General features: G+C 42.5%; 1 protein-coding gene across 1 annotated transcript in view; it reads right to left on the bottom strand.

The window, feature by feature from the left end:
- ABCD3 (ATP binding cassette subfamily D member 3) overlaps positions 1–10,583 on the bottom strand; it is a 40,176-nt gene extending 29,593 nt beyond the window's left edge. Inside the window, exon 1 of the mRNA XM_048497059.1 lies at positions 10,334–10,583. Coding sequence (XP_048353016.1) covers positions 10,334–10,452 — 119 coding nt within the window. The 5' untranslated portion in view covers positions 10,453–10,583. The remainder of the gene's footprint in view (positions 1–10,333) is intronic.
- Positions 10,584–17,245: the final 6,662 nt, after the last annotated feature.

The following is a 17,245-nucleotide window of genomic DNA, read 5'->3' as shown; positions in this document are numbered from 1 at the left end:
GCAGCATAAATTGCTTGCCAAGTACCACTTTAACTATTGTGATAAAACTGTCCAATATATGTTTTCCCACTTTCCTTTCTCATTCTTATCTAAAATTATTCCCCAAATCTGCACCATCCTTTCTTCCCTTTTGACAAGTCACATTACACACCTTCGGGCAACCTGTACCTCACCCTGTCCCATTTCAAGCCCAGACAGAAAAGAATTCTTTTATCTGCAGATTCTGCAGCTTGCCCCATAATCTTAGCCCTGTATGGCCTTCCTCCCTGTGGATGTGTTTATCTGGAAAGGGAAGCCTTAGTTGGCTTTAAACAGATGATTTTGTCATTGTGAAAGTACTGGAAAAAAGTTGATAGATTTCAAGAAATAGTTAAAATAACATAAAGGGTGGAAATGACCACATAAGAACACTCAGAAAAAAGAGACTTTTTGCCTATTGACACTAATGTTCACCAACCCCATAGAGGGTGGGTTGATCTGCCTCTCCACCAGGGTAAGCGCCCCAGGGAGGGCAAATCCACTAACAAAGCCCTGTGCTGCTTCCAATGGCAGATTCAGGGGCCCCCTTGAATGGTGCTGCAAGTTACATAATACTAGCTGGACTAGACCCAGCTGCAAAGTGGGGAACCTCCAAGAACTTGTAGAGGGCCCCTCACTTCCCTGTATTTTTTATCTTCTACTATGTTTTTTATCTATTTGCTTACGTTCTGCCCTGCTTTTCTCCCCTATGGGGACCCAAAGCAGCTTATATTGCTTTCCTCACCTCCATTGTAGCCTCTTAATGACCGTGTGAGATAGAGAGTGACTGGTCCAAGGTCACCCATATATAGCATAGCAGGGATGTGAACCTGGTTTTCGAGTCTAATTTTCTTAGCAATACACCAAAACTTTTGTTTGGCAGCTGCTATCAAATAGTAGTGAGTCATGGGGTGTGTGTGTGTGTGGGGGGGCAAATAACCTAGGTGACTTGTGTGGTGGTCAGCCATTTGATGTGTGGCCCTGATGATTCCGCCCTGAGGGCAAAGGGAGGATGGGTGGCCTGTGAGTTTAAAACAGCTCAGAAAAGGGATCTAATCCTCTTCCTCTGCCTTTAACCGACAGAAACAAAGGATTGAAAGTTAGTAGTAGCAGTATAGTTGTGGTTGCCCGGCTATCCCCCAAATAGTCAATGAGGACATTTAATACTTAAAAATATGGGTGATGCTTCCATCATTTTGGGATTGTTTTCCTTTCACTTTTTCTGCAAACCAGGGCTTTTTCTCAGGTTTGTGGAAAGATCTGCCTTTTGAGTACTTAAACCTGGAGACTAAAGAAGGAACAGTCCTTCTTTAGTCTCCAGGTTTAAGTACTCAAAAGGGGAGGCATGTTGAGAATTAGATATACTGATAATGAAAGAGACTTTTGGAATTAACTGGTGAATGCACCTCTTTACTCTTGCCTAGAGGAATTATGGCTGCTCTACTAAAGCTGAAACTTCCCTGAGCAATGGTTTGAGAAAGTCAATTAGCTCATTTTCAGGTAAAAGTTTGTGCGTAGGATTTGCAAATAATCACTCTGATATAACCTGAACTACAGGGCATACATGCTCAGTCAACTCTTCACAACAGCAATCGGAACATTTATTTAAGCTGCTATACTCTATCTCACCAAGAGAAAAAAAACCCAAAATTCTAATTTCATTCATCACATGCTGGACCGTCTTTGTTTTAGAATGCTCCGATTGGGTCCTAGTGTCTACCTAGTTCTGTTAGTGGTAAATTTCAAAATTACTTCACAAACATTTATTGGCTAGTGTACTAGCCAGGTCAGTAAAATTAAGTTTGTAAAGCATTGCACTGAGTTATATTCAAACAGTTCATCTAAACCAATCTTTCAAAATTTAAAAGTAATTTTCTACATTCTTGTAGTAAATAAGCAATTTACTTTCTACCTGTGTACACATCTGACCGTTCCTCTACATTTCCTTTTCTGGCAATATGTTACACTGATGACAGTAATCAAAGGGCAAAGGTGATGCAATATGGTAATAGATTACCTTTTACCCTAAAAGGACCTGGTTTATGAAAGTTATTTATTTATTATATTTGTGAAATGAGGATACAAATCTATGAACCACAAACTGATGTTTTCATACATGAGTTCATTAAAAAATGCTGAAATCTTCCAATCAGAAACATTCTGCACATTCGTGCATTTCGGTACAACCCCCCCGCCCCTTAAGGTTCTCTTGTGATGAAGAAGAAGAGTTTAGATTTATATGCCCCATTTCTCTCCTGTAAGGACACTCAAAGGGACTTACAAGCTCCTTTCCCTTCCTCTCTCCACAACACACACCTTTTGAGGTAGGTGGGGCTGAGAGAGTTCTGAGAGAATTGTGACTAGCCCAAGGTCACCCAGCAGAAATGTGTTGGGAGTAGAGAAACAAATCTGGTTCACCAGATAAGACTCTGCCATTCCAGTGGAGGAGTGGGGAATCAATCCTGGTTCTCCAGATTAGAGTCACTTGATCTTAACCACTACCCTCCTATTATTACCTCACAGTTCCTTTATTCCTCACCGCAACTGTAGTGTTCACTCTGTTCCTATGTTTGGCCACTTCACTGCACAATACATTCTTCTGTGTATGAATGTGAAAATATCAAGCCTCGGTAAAACAGCAGGCCTTTGTGCAGAATTATGGACTAAGCTCTCTTCTGTTCATTCACTGGACTGCATCCTACAAACTTTCCCACTGGCAAAAGGAGGGTCCTTTTCATCACCAAACTATGCTAAGGATCGCTAAACCCACGAGACCTAATCGGCTCAGGATAGAGGCTGCATTGAGGAAGGGGAACTAATGCAAGTGAACAGAAAAGCTGGCAGAATCTGTAATTTTTATTTGCTTCCCAGAAACACCTAACTATTGGCAACAGAATGATGTATTAGGTAGGATTAACTGAGTCCAAGTTACTCTAGCTCACAGATTTCCCCGTTAGGACAATTTATCAACTTCAGAACTATTTGAGATGATATCAGGAGAATGCCTTGGGTACCCACCTCATCTTCACTCCACTCTTAACATAAGAGTCTTGCCCCATGTCCAAACACATCAGATGGAGTGGTCATCACTCTGTGACATCTTACTATCACCATTTTCTTATCCAGGGCTTTTAAACCCACTGAACAATAGAAACGTTTTTCTCTGACAGCCAGCATGGTGTAGTGGTTGAGAGCTGTAGTCTCTAATCTGAAGAACCGGGTTTGATTCCCCATTCCTCCACATTAGCAGCGGACTCTTACCTGGTGAACTGGATTCGTTTTCCAGCTCTACATATGAAGTCTGCTGGGTGACCTTGGGCTAGTCACATCTCTTTCTCAGAACTCTCTCAACCCCACATACTTTACAAGGTGTGTGTTGTGGTGAGAGGAATGGAAAGGAGTTGATAAGTTGCCTTGAGTCTCCTTACAGGAGAGAAAGGCAGGGTATAAATCCAAACTTTGATGTGCCTTCTCTTCACAGTGGTAAAGAAGAACATGAAGGTTCTACTGTCCTCCTTCTCCTCATAGGATAGGTAAAGACCATAGGAGGAAGGAGAGGGACTGTCCCATACTTCATCGGGACTGAGAATCATTCCAGCTGGCACTGCACCCACAATGTAGGCACAGAAACCATGAGGATGACATATGGAAAATTCCATCCCAAACAAATAGTTTCCTTTTTAAACAATCAAAATGTCTGCTGAGGTTCCTGAAATAAATTAACTATGATGTTGGCCAGGACATGAGCTCTCTCTATTACCAACACTGTATTTGTCTGAACTGGTTGACCAAGAAGAGCACTTCTTTACTCTTCCCCAGCTGGCAGCACATGGGAAACACAGTGTTTCACCATCTGCTCCATTTATCAATAAGTGGTCTGATTTCAAAGTACAGTACTTATTCACTTCATTTATGCACCACATTTCTCTCCAATGGGGATTGTAGGCAGCTTACCTTGTTGACAGTGTGTCAGGTCCAAGGTAACCCAGAACAAGAAAACAAAACCATATAATACCTTTTTTATTGAAGACAACCAAAACTACAAAAAATGTTGTGCATTTTGTTTGGCCCAAATACAAAGGTATTACATGGTCTTCTTGTTCTGGATTTTACATAAACCAATACAGCTATCTGCAACTTTTTTGATGTGTGGCCCTGATGATTCCGCCCTGAGGGCAAAGGGAGGATGGGTCACCAAGCAAGGTCACCAAGCAAGATTCCAAGGCAAAGTGGGGATTCAAACCAGGGTCTCTCAGATTTTAGTTTGACATTCCATACTGGCTCCCACAGGACTTCTACACTTTACCCATTAATACTGCCTCTCTTTGACTACATTTTATAATGGAGACCCACTTAGGGACGTTTCTGTTGTTGGCTGTAATTAAACATAAAAACTTCTGGTTGTAATAAAACCAAAGTCTTAACACCAAGAAACTCTTCCATGTGTAACACCTGCAGATTTCAAACATGCCACTTGATACACATAGGTGTGTCACAACAGTGTATCTCAACTTTCATCTCCTTTCTTGACAGCATGATTCAGACAGTGCAGCACCATAAACCATACACCATTCATTTCAGTAGGACAAAGGTGAGTAAGCCTGAGTGTGCCTTTTTATTATAACACCTACAGCTGACGTCATGATAATGCCAGGCATGGCAGAGCTTCTATATGTGGCACAATACCCTAATCAAAAGCAATGGGACTTGCCAAATGCAGGCGTTCACAAATCCATTATCGTGTCCCTTTTGAAGAAGACACTTAACACCCTCTTTCTTCCCACAGCTTTCATACTTGTAAACTGTAACACAAAGCGCATTTATCTGATTATCTCAAGCCTAATCACAAGCACTTCCCAGAGGATCTTCTTTCACATGTGCTGTACTTTGGAGAAGATAGGACGACACTTCATGATTCTCTTTCACTGTTTCTGCTTCCTTCAAACTCAGCACAAATGGGAGAAATCCATACCTGTGCTCTGTATGCAGGAGAACTTGTAGATGAGGAAAGACTTCATGGCAAGCACAAATAGAATTTGGCTAGTAAGCCAATACAATATTTGTAACCTCCGGGCCCAATCATAAGACAACAAATGGTTTCCAAACAGGGCATTATTCAGAAGGACTGGACAGTCAAACAATCTACCCAAATTTTTTTTTTGCCTCAAACACCAATCAGTCAGAATGTGGATATGGCACAGGTTGAGATCTACAGATTTCTAAAAACACTCATCTATGCAACCTTACCATATCTTGCTTCCACAAACCCTTCATTAGTTCCTCCAGTGCATGATATCCAGCTGCCCCAATCTGGGCTCCAAGGACCTCAACCTCACTCCTAAACCGCACTCTCGCATGATCTCCCTGACATCCAAACCTCTCCGCCCAGAGATCACTACCAATGTTGATAGCGCAGCCTTTCACCCTTCACAGCATAGGCAGATTCCATAACTCAATCTGCTATACTCCAGTGCACTGAATTTTTTTCTGTCACCAACCAACTTATGGCAACCCTGTAAGGTTTTCAAGGCAGCAGATTTTCAAAAGTGGTTTGCCATGGCCAGCCTATATGTAGCAACCCTGGTATTCCTTGGTGGTCACCCATCAAAATACTAGCCAGGAACACTCCTGCTTACCTTTCAAGACAGGGCTAGCATGGGCTATCCAGGTCAGGGAAATGCATATATCCTGAGCTCCCTGACACTCAAGCTGCTAAATCAAAGGCAGTGGTGGAGCTGTGATATGCAGCACCATGCAGTATAAGTCATTTAAAAATATCTAATATAATCCATCTTGAAACTGTAGGGGATTACATGTCTGAACCAAACTCAAATCAATGGACAAAGTAATGAATAGTAACCACCATTACTTGTGGCTGAGTCAGCCGTTTGCAATACTGAGACTTGCTGGGGATATGAAAGGGCTTGGTAAAGCTCCTACAGCAAGCCCAAAGGCACAGAGTGGTAAGCTGCAGTACTGTAATTAAAACCCTGCTCACAGCCTGAGTTTGACTCTGATGGAAGTCAGTTTCGGGTAGCCGGCTCAAGGTTGACTCAGCCTTCCATCCTTCCAAAGTGGGTAAAATGAGCACCCAATTTGTTGGGGGTAAAATGCAGATGACTGGAGAAGGCAATGGCAAACCACCATGTAAACATAGTCTGCCTAGTAACTGTTGTGACCAATGGGTCAGTAATGACCCAGTGCTTGATTAGGAAACTATATGTACTTTTTATCTAAAACTCCCCACAATTCACGTTTGACAGCCCTGCTTTACTGAAGTTGGTGATAACACCAAAATAATTTCAAATTGAAATGCCTAGAAAATCACCGCTATTTAGGATAGTATCCACAAGGAATGAATGTATACCGCTCCTCCCCCGAAGGGCTCTGGGCGATGAACAACACAATAAACAGACAACCCCATTTAAAATAGCGGATTAAATAAAATTACATCGGCATCCAGCATAAAACTTCATAAACCCACCCTGGAAAGAACAAACAAGAGAGCGGAGGGCTCCATAGAAATAATGGGGCCCAGAATGTAAAAGGGGGAGGGAGAAAGCGCACATCAGCAGCCGGCCCCTCAAAAAGCCCGGTGGAACAATTCAGTCTTACAGGCCCTGCGGAACAATTTTGTATTTTATATAAGTATCCTTCATCATACATTTTCAAACAATACATTTCCCCCCTTTTTTCCCTCCCCCGTTACATCTTCTTCATAATTTTATCACACAAACAGCAGTAAGTTCATTCTCTGTAGCCTTTTCTCCCATATTTCTTCACTGATTTGAGCTTCTTTCATCCAGTCCATATATGTTGTCCATATCTTCAAAATTTCATTCTGTTTATCTTGCCACAATTTGGTTTTTGTTACTATATCAAAAATATCTAGTCTCACTTGTTCCCAGATATATTCCAACCATTTCTGAATTGCCCATTTTTTATTTTCTTTCCAGCCCAAAGCTATTGTTGCATGGGCTGCTTTAATCATTATGTTATACATATAACTATATTTTTTATCCATCCTTCTATCCTCTATTACACCCATGAACATTAAATCATTATGTAAAACAATATTAATCTTCACCAGTTTCTCAATATATAACAATACAATTACCCATTTTTTTCACTTTTTTTCACTATCCCCTCAGGGAACGAATGTTGTTCTGTAGAAGCTTTTTTCTCATTTTATGGAAGTACAAAATGTAATGCTTAAATAATGTACTGCAAGTTGTCTAATTATTATTTGACTACTGTACACAAAAAGATGACGAATAAAAGCCTCTTGCTTTCTAAAAGGACCTGCTTTTAAATACTAGTCACTGGAAACTGAAAAGACAGTGACTCAACAAGTTAAATTCAAATTGGATTAAACTTTGTACTACATCAAACCAGTTAGAACGATTTCGTTATTCTCATCTTGGGACTCAAGCACAGCAAAAAAAAGGTTCAGGAATGGAAATCATGCCATTTTAATGTATAATCACATGATTAATTCATAACTGTAAGGGTAAAAATCATTTTTATCTGGATATCCTTATCCTCTATAGTGACAAGTAATGTGTCAGTGACATTATACGTAGAATATGCAACTTTTGGAGTCTACAATTGAAAAAATAAAGTCCAAACAAAGCATGTTTTAAAAGAATGAGAAAGCCAATTTAACTTTGCCTCTGACTTAAAACTGTTTTCAAATTAATCAATCTTAATGTTATCAGTTTTATGTTTATACTTAGTGACTGATTATCTCACAACCATTTCAGAAGTCTGTGCAGGCTCTTAGCTGCTTCCTCAGTTTAATTTTCGGATCAGAAGTAATAATACAATTTCATGCAAATCCTGATCCAATGCATTAGAAGCATGTCACAGTAGGTTGAATGGCACCTTCTCTTCTTCGAATGATCTAATCCAGGGGTCTGCAACCTGCGGCTCCAGAGCTGCATGCGGCTCTTTCAGCCTGAGACTGCGGCTCCATGTGGCCTGCAGGTCGGAGAGCATCGCTGGAAGGAAAGGTGAGTGGAGGGGCCGAACCGGAGGCGGCTCCGTGCATGAGGGTGCTGCTTTTCGAGTCCCCTCCACTCATCTCTCCTTCCAGCACTGCTCTGAAGGGCTGGAGGGACACGCCCACGCTGCCCTCCGACCCCTGGAGGTTGAAGGGGACTGTGGGCATGTCCTTCCAAAGCAGCCACCATCCCCTGTCTGCCATCCCCACAGCCACCATTCCCCTCTGCCCCATGGAGAAGGCGGCTGCCTGCTCCGTCGGGCAGAGGGGGTTTCCCTGTCCGGCGCCTCCGCCTCCCAGTGCTGGAAGGAAAGGTGAGTGGAGGGACCAAACCGGAGGCAGCTCCGTGTGGAGCCGCCTCTCCGGCTCAGTTGATCTTCAGGGCCGTGGAAAACGACTCCAAATGGCTCTTTGGGTGGTAAAGGTTGCCAACCCCTGATCTAATCCCTCACCCCCACAATAGAAATTCATGGGACTTGGACAATTCATAATAGCCATTAATTCATTTAACAAGGCAGTATATTTGGAAAGATGCAGAATTAGGATTTTTCAGTTTAATGGTTAATTTTCAGTAGAAGGATACTATTGTATTTTGGACAGTTAAAACACTGGTCCATATTTTGCTATATCACTCAGTAATACATGAAGCCTTGCTCTGTCAAAAGAGCCACTTAAGTAAGAGGAAGGCCTCAAACTTTGCTGGGCCAGAATAGCAGAATACTAATATGAAACACTTTCTGATGATGCTCTTACAGCACATAAGGCAGTGAAACAACAGTTACGCAGTACGTTAGAAGAAATGTGATCTTGCATAATATCAGTTGTACAACTTCTTAAAACAAGGAGTATAGAAATCAACAGGCTCACTAGTGCAAATTCTTACTTCAGCTGGAATACACTGAAACAACCATTACCTTGCTGTAGACTATCCCACTTTTAGATCCAAAACTCTGATTATATTAGCCCATAGTTTGGAAACCAAATGCTGTGTAGGTTTTAAGTATTCCATAATCACCAGTGTCTAAACTATTTTTCCAACTTCCAAACATCACAGCTGATAGCTTAACTGATAACACTGGAGACAGTATGTAACAGACTTCTCTCTGTGATACGCCTCTAAAGATGCCAGCCACAGATGCAGGCAAAACATTAGGAACAAGATCTACCAGACCACAGCCACACAGCCCAGAAAACCCACAACAACCAGTTGAATCTGGCCGTGAAAGCCTTCAACAATACATTGATAACACTGTGTTTATTGGAGTAGGCTGTTTACCAAATACTAAGACACCTCTCATGCTAGAAGATACAAAACCTTTTTGCAGTCACATTTCAGACCATCCTTCTTTGGCAGATGAAAACCCACAGTTCATCCTTACAAAAATTCCTGTCTGGTTTATCATGCCCCCTCCCCACAACCCAACACCCAGATGTCTGTCTTTATCAGCCAGCTTTATGGCATTATGAAAAGTTTAAGAAACAGCCATTCTGCTTTAACAAATGTAGGCACCCTATCACACAAACAGCAGTAAGTTCATTCTCTGTAGCCTTCTCCCATATTTCTTCATTGATCAATACAATAACTTCCTGTATTGGTACTATTGCCACAGTTATTGAAGTATTCACACACACTAAGATGCTACATAAATTGGAAATATAGTTATCATTAGCTCCTGCCAAGAAGATCTCCTATGTAGCTTGGGAGGATCTGATCACACAGCACTGTTGAAACAATGCAGTTGAGGACTCAGCCAGGCACTCCACATAAGCCATGCTGGACTGTCTATAAAGAAAAAATAGAACAAGTACACAAAACAAGTAATAAGTATGCACACAAACAGGCACACTTGTTGAATCACTACCTGTCCTTCAGGTATAACCTAACTGAGAGAAGGGACTATAGTTCAGTGCCCTAAGCTTTGCAGTCATAAAGTCCCAGCCACCACACCAAGCACATCCACAGAAAAACACGATGTGAACAAGCCTTTACAGGAACCTTGTATAACCACCACCAGTTAATCCAAAGCACCAGGCTACAATGTCCAGAGTCCTGATTCAGCCTATGGAGGATGCCACCCTTTCAAAAACTAAGGGCTCTCACCAAAAACGCTTTTGTTTCCCTTTTTTTTTCTGCAGAAGGATCTGCTTGCCCGCTTGGCTGCTCATGGGGCTCTGTACCCCTTATTCCAACCCACCATCTCTTCTGCTGGCAGCTGCAGTCAGCAGCTCTACTCTATTGCCTTCCCCACGGTCAGCAAGGACCTTCGCACCGCTCCATGACCCCCGTGACCGGCCGGCCTGTGCTTGACTAACCCTTGGAGAGCAGCCGCCTTCCTCCGCTTGCTGAGCAGGCAAAGCAGCGCGCAAGCGGCAGCTGTCGCCCCGGCCATGGTGGAGTAGCGCGCGGTGAAAAACTTGCTGTAGGCGGCCATGGCGGCGGCGGCGGCAGCGGCGGCACAGCAGCGAAGGCACCGGCGGGCGCAGCCAAAGTCCAGGCAGCAGCAACAGCGGCAGAGGCGACCGGGAACTAGGCTCGCCGCAGCGCGATGGATGCCGGGAGAAGAAGGGGCTGTCTGTTAGCTGAGGAGGCCCAGGCCCTGCCTTCCTCAATGGCCCGCCTCGTCTGCGGCTCCACCTCGAGCAACGACGGAGAGAGTGACAGGCAGCTGGAGGTGTGCTCTGCATGGAGCAGGAGGGCTGTCAGTGGTTCTTAAGAGAACGGGGAGGGCCTCGCATCAGTCCCGGAGGCAAAGCGACAGAGGTTTTGTGACGGAACGTAAAGCGAAGTTGCAGTCAATGTGTACATAGCTCGGCGAGGTTTCCCCGTTGAGTAAACATGGGGAAGAACTGGGCTGTGCTGCAGGTTTCACTAAACTTCTCGCAGTTGAGGGACACTTCTGCTTCTCTCCAAGGGATAAAACTGCGAATCTAGATTTTAAATGTAAGGCTTCTTCCGCACATGCACTTTCAATCCACTTAACAGCTGGATTTTACTGTGCGGTATAGCAAAATCCACTTGCAAACAATTGTGGAAGTGGATTGGAAAGTACATTATTCTGCATGTGCAGAGGGGCCCAAGGGGAGAGGAGAGGCGTGCTTCAGGTACCAGAAGTGTAGGAAACACTGTGCTAACTCAACTTGGTGGGAGGAGGGTGGGTGTGCTGGTTCTGGGGCAGCCAAGAGGGCTTGGGTTTGGGGGGGGGGGGGAGGGTGTGCAGGGGACTGGGCGGCTGATGCCAGGCCAGTCGGGAGGATGCCTTGCCACCGTTGTCCTGCCAAGCCCTGCTTGTTGGGGGGGGGATGGGGGGGGGGGCTGGGGTGCCAAGCCCTGATGGAATATATGGCATTTGGTTGGAACTGAGTCATTGCCATGCATTCTATTCTTGGTTAATTATGTCTTAAGGTATACACACACAAACACACACTGGAAGACTCTGGTGACTTGTTTTTATATCTTTATATCACTTTATAAAGATCTTATTCATGTTTCCCACTTCCACAATTTTAAAAATTCATATTTAAATGACTTTATATGTTTCTTTGGCTTTATTGTATCTGTGCTGTTGGACTTTCTACCATTTGTGGTTCTGTGAAGTTGCTGTTCCTTGCTTGTTTAGTCTATTTAGAAGGCTTACAAGCTGACCCTCCCTCAGTTGTACTTCACACACATACACACATGTGCATGATGCAAACACCTCCATTGATATTCGGAGAGTACTACCACAGAACATGGAGCACCACTATTATGGGAAAGAGGTGGGAAGAGCTCATTCTATTTCCCTACATGCATAATTTTATGAATATGCCCCTTTAGGTATTTTTTGGAACTTAAAAAAACCCTTTTGCATTTTCTTGTAGTGAAGGTGCTCCAGCCCATTGTTCATTTTGGTTGCTCTTTTTTGCACCTTTCCCAGCATCACAGTTATAGAAATAGTGGCAACCTGAACTATGTCCAGTTTTGAATGCTGTGTATACCATATTTGCTTTACAATATGAGCTATTAATTCAGGTCTTTTTAAAATGCTAATTAGCACAGAATTTGTTATTTTTGCTGCTTCCAAATGCTGAATTCATGTTTTCATCAAGCTAGCAACCACAATCCCATAATCTTTCTTGATCAGTTACCAACAGTTCAGAAACAATGCATATTTTGTCACAACGAGCATCGTGTTATGTTTACACTGAACCTCATTGACTGTGTTGTAGTGTCCTTGTACTGTTTGGAGAGATCCTTTTGAAACTCTCACTGCACATTTTTATTTACTACTCTAAGTTATTCAGCATAATCTGCAAAGTTTGTCACTTTACTGCTTATCCTAATTACAGATAATTTCTGCACAAATTAAATAGTATCAGTTTCAATTCTGATCCTTGCAGAACCTCACTGCTCACTTCCATCTATTGTGAGAACTGCATATTTATTTCTGTTCTCTTTTCCCAGGTATTTAACCAATTTAGAATCCATGAGAAGAATCTATGACTGCTAAATTTACTTAAGTACCTTTGGTGAGGGATGCTCACAAACACTTTTTGGAAGTCCAAGCCTATGTCTACCAGATCACGCTTGTCCTCTAAAAGAACGTTAAAAGGTTGGTGAGACATGAGTTCCTCTTGCAGAAACCATGTTGATTCTTCTGTGGTATAATTTATGTCTCTATGTGTTGAATAATTAACCGTTTCCATCAATGTACCTGGAAAATGAATTACAGTAAGCAGCCTACAACTTCTTGAGTTTTCTCTGGCTACCTTTAAAAAAATCAGTAGTATATCAGTGTCTAATCCTCAAGAAAGGAGATCAACTTTAGCGAGTTGGAAAATTTTGTTAGGAGATCATCAATAGACTATCGTGGGTTTTCTAGGCTGTGTGACCGTGGTCTGGTAGTTATGTTTCACCCGCATCAATTTCTCATTTGAGTTCCTGAGCAAACTTTGACTGTATGTTTCAGCAGTTTTTCTTCCAATTTGTCCATCAGATCTTGTACTTGGCTCTTTTCACCTTGCTTTGACTCATTTCTTCTTGACAGATTTCCTGAAAACCAGCAGAACTGGGTAACTATCCTATTTTTTTGTTTTTAAAATTAGTTTAGTTTTGTTGCTCTTTTCCCATCTTCCTTTAGTTAACCTTTTACCCACTTACTGGTTAAAATTAAACTGTAATCTTCAGGGAGTAATACCTCTTGTTCTTCGAGATGACTATCACTCAAATTGACTGAAAACTGCTGAAGGGTTGCAGGAATACAGTTTCTCCCTTTGAGTCCTGTTACATCTAGGCCTTCAGAAAGCAAAATAAATACTTAAGCAATGGATTTGGGACCTGGCCCATCAGTTTGATAGGGCCTGGCTGCAGTGGCGTCCTTCCAGTGCCATGTACCCTTCCAGAAACCTTTTCTCACTGGCAGGTTATCTAATAGCATTACAAGTCCCTAAATATGAACAAATATTTACTCTGGCATGTTTCAGTGCTCTGCCCTCAGCCATTTTGGAAAGCAGATACCTCTGTAATCCCCACTCATAGCAGGTGTGCCCTTCCCGAATAGGAAAAGTTGAGACTATAGTAGAGTACATACTTAAGTTGGTACTGCTCCTACTACTATAGCAGTGATGGCGAACCTATGGCATGGGTGCCAGAGGTGGCACTCAGAGCCCTTTCTGTGGGCACATGTGCACAGAGTTCATCATGGGGGGGGGGGCGGAAAATCACCTCCCCCCACACACAAACATCTAGGCTAGCCTGGGCATGATTCTTTACCTGAGAGTAAGCTCGGTTGCTGGCAATGGGGCTTGCTTCTGAGTAAACCCTACTAGGGTCGTGATTCACCCATTGCACGGTTGCTTCACCAAGCTTACTCCCGAGTAACATGTGCCTCGGAGCCAACCATTTTTTCTAAACGAAAACCTCAGCATTCAGGTTAAATTGCCGTGTTGGCACTTTGCGATAAATAAGTGGGTTTTGGGTTGCAATTTGGGCACTCGGTCTCAAAAAGGTTTGCCATCACTGTACTATAGTAACATTCCCTCACAATATATCAGCCCAATGTTAGCAAACTCCCCAGGAAGATCAGAGCTGTTTTATACTCCCTGTTTCTCTTTTTCTTCAGAAATAACATGTAACGTTGCAAAATTTTGTTTGAGGGCATGTAGCATGCTCAAGTAGGTTGTTAACTCCTTAAACTAGGCTGGATTGTAATGACACCTTCACACCCTTTTGTTGTCTAGTATTGTATCTGGCAGGATTTTTATCAAGATAAACTAAATGAACATACGGTATACATCTTGTAACAATTCCAAAGGCTGCCTTCTCCCACTTGACACTATGACCAATTGATCAAAAGAATAATAATTTAGGGTACCTAAAAATGTTGTGTTTTTCTCACAAGTCTAACACATAATTACCTAGTCAACCTAAAGGTTGTTGAAGTTAATTATGATTACACAACTTTCACCTCTGGTTGTTTTCCTTCTCTGTCTCTGAAGATTAATGTTAGGATAATACTTGTATTTCCATCATAATAGTTCTATAGGGAAGTCTCTTAAGCTTTCTAATCTGATTCACAGCTCTTTCCAACATACAGAGCCACTCTGTCTCCAGTACATTCATCCTGTATTTCTTGGATCCAAAAGATCATTGTATTTCATTGATTTCCCCTCTTCCACCAGAATGTGTGAAATATTCACTATATCTATATCCTTGTCCAGTTCTCCCATCTTTGTGCAGATACTTCTAGCATTGGCATTTGAAAATTTGTTTCTGTTTTATTTTTCAAGTGCCCTCAGTCTTCACACATCCCCTTGTGACCATTTGATCTCCTTAAATCAGTGACGTAAGTATAGACTTTTTATGGGCTGGGTCCGGTGACTGAGGGCTTTCCAGTTGTTCCATTCCATGCATTGTTTCAAGCAAGCTGGACATGTAATGGGGGGGTTTTGAACCCAAAGCCCCCCCTTACCTACGTCCTTGCCTTAAATGCTTATAATTTACTAACACACACTCAGTTTCAAGTTCTAGCCGCATCTAGATAACCACCAGGTAGCCCATCATTGTTTAGGAATGGGTCATCCAAAATTCCACATTTTATTCACTTACTGAGTAAAGTACTTCAAAGAAGTGTGATGCTGCCTACTCAAGAGTCTCCTTATCAGCAGAAGTGTTGATACTATAGGAATGGAATATCCCTGGCAGGTCCATAACTTCTGTCCAACAGGCAGGTAATCATATATCATGTAACACTGAAATACACAAAATAGCCCCATTCCCTTGCTATCTTCCTTCCCTAATGACATGTTTTATTCAGTGGTGGGATCCAAAAATTTTAATAACAGGTTCCGATGGTGGTGGGATTCAAACAGTGGCGCCGCTGAGCCTGGGGGTTACAAGTGCACATGCAGGATGTAAAAGCAATGGCCTTCTGCTGCTGTTGCTCCCGAGCACCTGGTCTGCTAAGGCATTTGCAATCTCAGATCAAGGAGAATCAAGATTGGAAACCAAAGATCGACTTCTCTTCCATAAATCTTTCCAAGCGATCCCTTTTAAAGCTATCCAGGTTAGTGGCCATCACCACCTCCTGTGGCAGCATATTCCAAACACCAATCAAGCATTGCGTGAAGAAATGTTTCCTTTTATTAGTCCTAATTCTTCCTCCCAGCATTTTCAGTGTATGCCCCCTGGTTTTAGTATTGTGAGAAAGAGAGAAAAATTTCTCTCTGTCAACATTTTCTACCCCATGCATAATTTTATAGACTTCAATCATATTCCCCTTCAGATGTCTCCTCTCCAAACTAAAGAGTCCCAAACGCTGTACTTATCTGCTAGTCCTAAAAATATTGTTATGTCAGCTACCATCTCTCTTAATGTAGCCAATCTAGTAATTGGGACCCAACAATAAAGCAGCTTGTATAAAGCCGAAAGCTCTTCATAAAACAAGATGCTCAAGTCAGCTACTACAATAATTGGACTATAGGTTCTGATTAAACTGAGGGATTAAGAGATCAGCTAGGGTACCTCAGGAGGTAGTGATCTATTCTACCTTGACACCTTTAAACTCTTTATGGACTGGCTAAAACTTAATCTCCCAAAACCACTCTCTCTTTGCTGGCTCTCAGACTTCGTATCATAGATGGCCCTGAAGTTATTTTCTTGTTCTCATGTGTGACTGTCAGAGAAGAGCTGTCAGTGAGCAAGTTGAAAGAGGAGTAATGCAGGGAAGCACGTGGAATGGAATCTTGGTGGTAGCAGAGGAGGAGGAAGAGCAGCTACTGCCTCAGCCAGCAGAGGTACTATGTGTGCCAAGGGAGAAAGGAGGATAGGCTTATGGCCTCCGGGGGCCCTGATACTGTCACCCTGTCAGGTTGTTCTAGAGTGGTAGGACCTCCAAGGGGCCCAGTATCTCTGCTGCTGCCCAATGATGCCTACCATGCCAATGAAATGGAAGTTTCTACCACCCATTGGTGCCTGTGCCTGCCGCTGGTGTTGTTGTGGGAAGGTAACATTTACCGCTTCCCTTGAGCACTATCAGTAAGGGGCTTTGTTAAATTCCTTTCTCAGCACTCTGTTTTGCATGAGGTAAGATTAACATGGAATAGGAGAATGTTTGACATGCACAGTTTTTATCGGCTTAACAGTCACAGAAAGAGATCTTTCCAGATAAGAAATGTAACTTGTCATGCAGGTGGCTCCTCTGTCTTCACAATCTGGCAAAGTGAGCAATTGGAATAGGCCTAGTCTTTCCTGTTTAGCAGGAAAATTTATATCCTTATCAGACTTGAACACTTTTAGACAGGAATTGTTGTTTAAGCTCCACTCCACCACAAATACTGCCCCCCCTTGCTGATATAACCATTACCTACCAGTTACCTCATACTCAACATTTTAATGTGGTTATTTTTCTTCTCCCCCATTAAAAGTTTTTTCCCCTGATCCAGGCTACAGAAAGGCTTTCTCTCTTTTGAAAATTAATATGTTTAGCCTCTTTGACTTTGTGTGGTTAACCTTCTTTGTGTTTCTGGTTGCCTAATTTATCTTCGTAACCAGATATTCACAATCTAGGCCTGTACAGTAATACAGCAGCCTATACTGGCTCCCACTGGATGTGACTGGTTATTATGGTGCTTTGAATTCTGGCACTGGTAGTTCTCAAAAGAGTATATCACATCGGGAAGTATAAATCTTTCCATCATTAAAACTATACTCTCTTTTGCGTTAACTATACAGGCACACTTCTTTTTAGA

Source organism: Sphaerodactylus townsendi, linkage group LG05, assembly GCF_021028975.2.
Source record: "Sphaerodactylus townsendi isolate TG3544 linkage group LG05, MPM_Stown_v2.3, whole genome shotgun sequence".
NCBI classification, from domain to species: Eukaryota; Metazoa; Chordata; class Lepidosauria; order Squamata; family Sphaerodactylidae; genus Sphaerodactylus; species Sphaerodactylus townsendi.
Note: the sequence above shows the minus strand (reverse complement) of the source record. Positions and strands in the feature narration are given on the sequence as shown.